Genomic DNA, 2,040 nt, shown 5'->3' with positions numbered 1-2,040 from the left:
GCAACATCTTTCTTGTAGTGAGGGGCCCAAAACTGAACACAATATTCAAGGTGCGGCCTCACCAGCACCGAGTACAGGGGCACTATCACTTCCCTACTCCTACTGGTCACACTATTTCTGATACAGGCCAGGATGCCATTGGCCTTCTTGGCCACCTGGGCACACTGCTGGCTCATATTCAGCTGGCTGTCAACCAGTACCCCCAGGTCCTTTTCCACCAGGCAGCTTTCCGGCCACTCTTCCCCAAGCCTGTAGCGCTGCATGGGGTTGTTGTGACCAAAGTGCAGGACCTGGCCCTTGGCCTTGTTGAACCCCATACAGTTGGCCTCAGCCCATCGATCCAGCTTGTCCAGGTCTCTCTGCAGAGCCCTCCTCCCCTCAAGCAGATCAACACTGCCACCCAGTTTGGTGTCGTCTGCAAATTTACTGAGGGCATCTTGTTCAAGAGGCCCTGTTGATCCCAGCATGGGCAACCCGTCATCTCACACTTCCCTCAGTGCCTTGGGGCCCCCCACCCTGCCCATTGCTCACCGTAAAACCATCATGTAGAGGGGGTTGTGGGACAGGCAGGCTACCAGCGCAGCAAAGGAGATGAGGAATATGGCAGGAAGAAGCATGTGGGAGCAGCTGAGAGGGCAGGAGCCTGCCTTGGCAGAGGACAGCCCATTCCCAGCAGGGATCAGGGAACAGTTCTTGTAGATCTGTTGGAAACATTTGGAAAAAAACAAACATAAACCTCCCAAAGCCAAGAGCAGGGTTTTAGCGATGCACCAGACCACATCACTTTTTGCAGAAGGCTGACGAGAGCGTCAGCTCCGATTTTAAGGCACAGCCCATGGCACCCTGTGATGGGATGTGCTGCAGTCCCCATTTCTCCACCAGCCTCCCAGGGCATGACAGCAATTCTCCACTGCACCTTGTCCAGGACTTCAGGTCCTCTGGGAGACCTCCCTGCTCCCTCGCGTCCAAAAGGCTCCACCACATTACTGCATTTGGCAGGTTCCTACAGGATCACTGCAGCCCCCACCATCAGCAGCAAGCAGGGCGCATTCTGCTTTGCAAACCCCGCGTTTTACTCACCCCTTGCTTGGGAGCGGAAGAGTTAGCGGTGCTGTTTGTGCAGCCAGCGAAGCAGGGGGAGAGGTACTCCACGCCGTTTTCTCCACACACTGGGTGAAAGATGTGCTCAGAGCACTGGCACCCACTCGGCAGCTTAACCTGCTGCTGGGAACTCAATGTACTGCCAAAAAGGAGCAGGAAAAAAAATTTTAAAACTTAAGAAATAGGACAGGAGGAGGAAAAAGCCCTCTTACTAGTTAACCAGTTTCCCCATTCCTGTTTGCGCTGGGACGCTGCCAGCAGCAGGTTGACCTTCTGCCAGCCCCCCGGTCCCCTGCAGGTACCTCTGTGAGTGCACAGGGAACGTAGCAGTAATTATGTTATGTCTGCAAACAAGTACTCACATACTTACTTACCCTCCCCACCCCACCCCTGGCTGAAAACCCATCAGCCAAAAGCCCGGAGAAATGTAGCTGGGCTCCATCCAGAACTGCGCAAACAGCCGCGCCAACAGCCCAGGCTGGAAACACCGTTCAGACAGAAACTGGAAGTGGGCTCGTTTCCAAACAAGCCTGACGACAGCATGGAAGTCAAGAGGACAAACCAAATTATGTGTTCTGTCTTGCCTTACTACCTAAGGGTAGGTAGCTGCTGGAGCAGCACGGCCCGTCTCCTGCGGGAAGGTGGCATGAGGGACCTGCCCTTGGCCATGGTGGGATGGGGCTGCTCCACTGCCTGTGGGAAGGCGGCACCAGAGACCTGCCATGGTGGGATGGAGCAGAGCTCATGTTCACCCATCCACGTAGCCCACAGCTACCTGGGGATCCCAGCAAAAGGCACTGCTGCCATTGCAAGGGAGGAGCTTTCCGAAGGCACAGCCTCCTTTTCGATTCAAGTCCCTCCAGCAGCTCCCAAGATTTCTGTGCTGCATAGTGCTTAGATCAAGGAGCAGGCAGTAGCGTGGTGATGCCTCCTGCCTCT

The 2,040-nt window shown here is 55.2% G+C and overlaps 1 protein-coding gene across 1 annotated transcript in view; it reads right to left on the bottom strand.

Annotated features, from left to right (window-relative positions):
* Positions 1-2,040, bottom strand: part of SLCO2A1 (solute carrier organic anion transporter family member 2A1) — a 33,004-nt gene that overhangs the window by 962 nt on the left and 30,002 nt on the right. The window contains exons 10-11 of the mRNA XM_009644433.2: positions 1,081-1,240; positions 532-701 (exon numbers count right to left, since the gene is read on the bottom strand). Coding sequence (XP_009642728.2) covers positions 532-701; positions 1,081-1,240 — 330 coding nt within the window. The remainder of the gene's footprint in view (positions 1-531; positions 702-1,080; positions 1,241-2,040) is intronic.

This window comes from Egretta garzetta, unplaced genomic scaffold (genome assembly GCF_000687185.1).
Source record: "Egretta garzetta isolate BGI_Z169 unplaced genomic scaffold, ASM68718v1 scaffold448, whole genome shotgun sequence".
Taxonomy (NCBI): domain Eukaryota; kingdom Metazoa; phylum Chordata; class Aves; order Pelecaniformes; family Ardeidae; genus Egretta; species Egretta garzetta.
The sequence above is the reverse complement of the archived record's forward strand: the minus strand, read 5'-3'. Positions and strand labels throughout refer to the sequence as shown.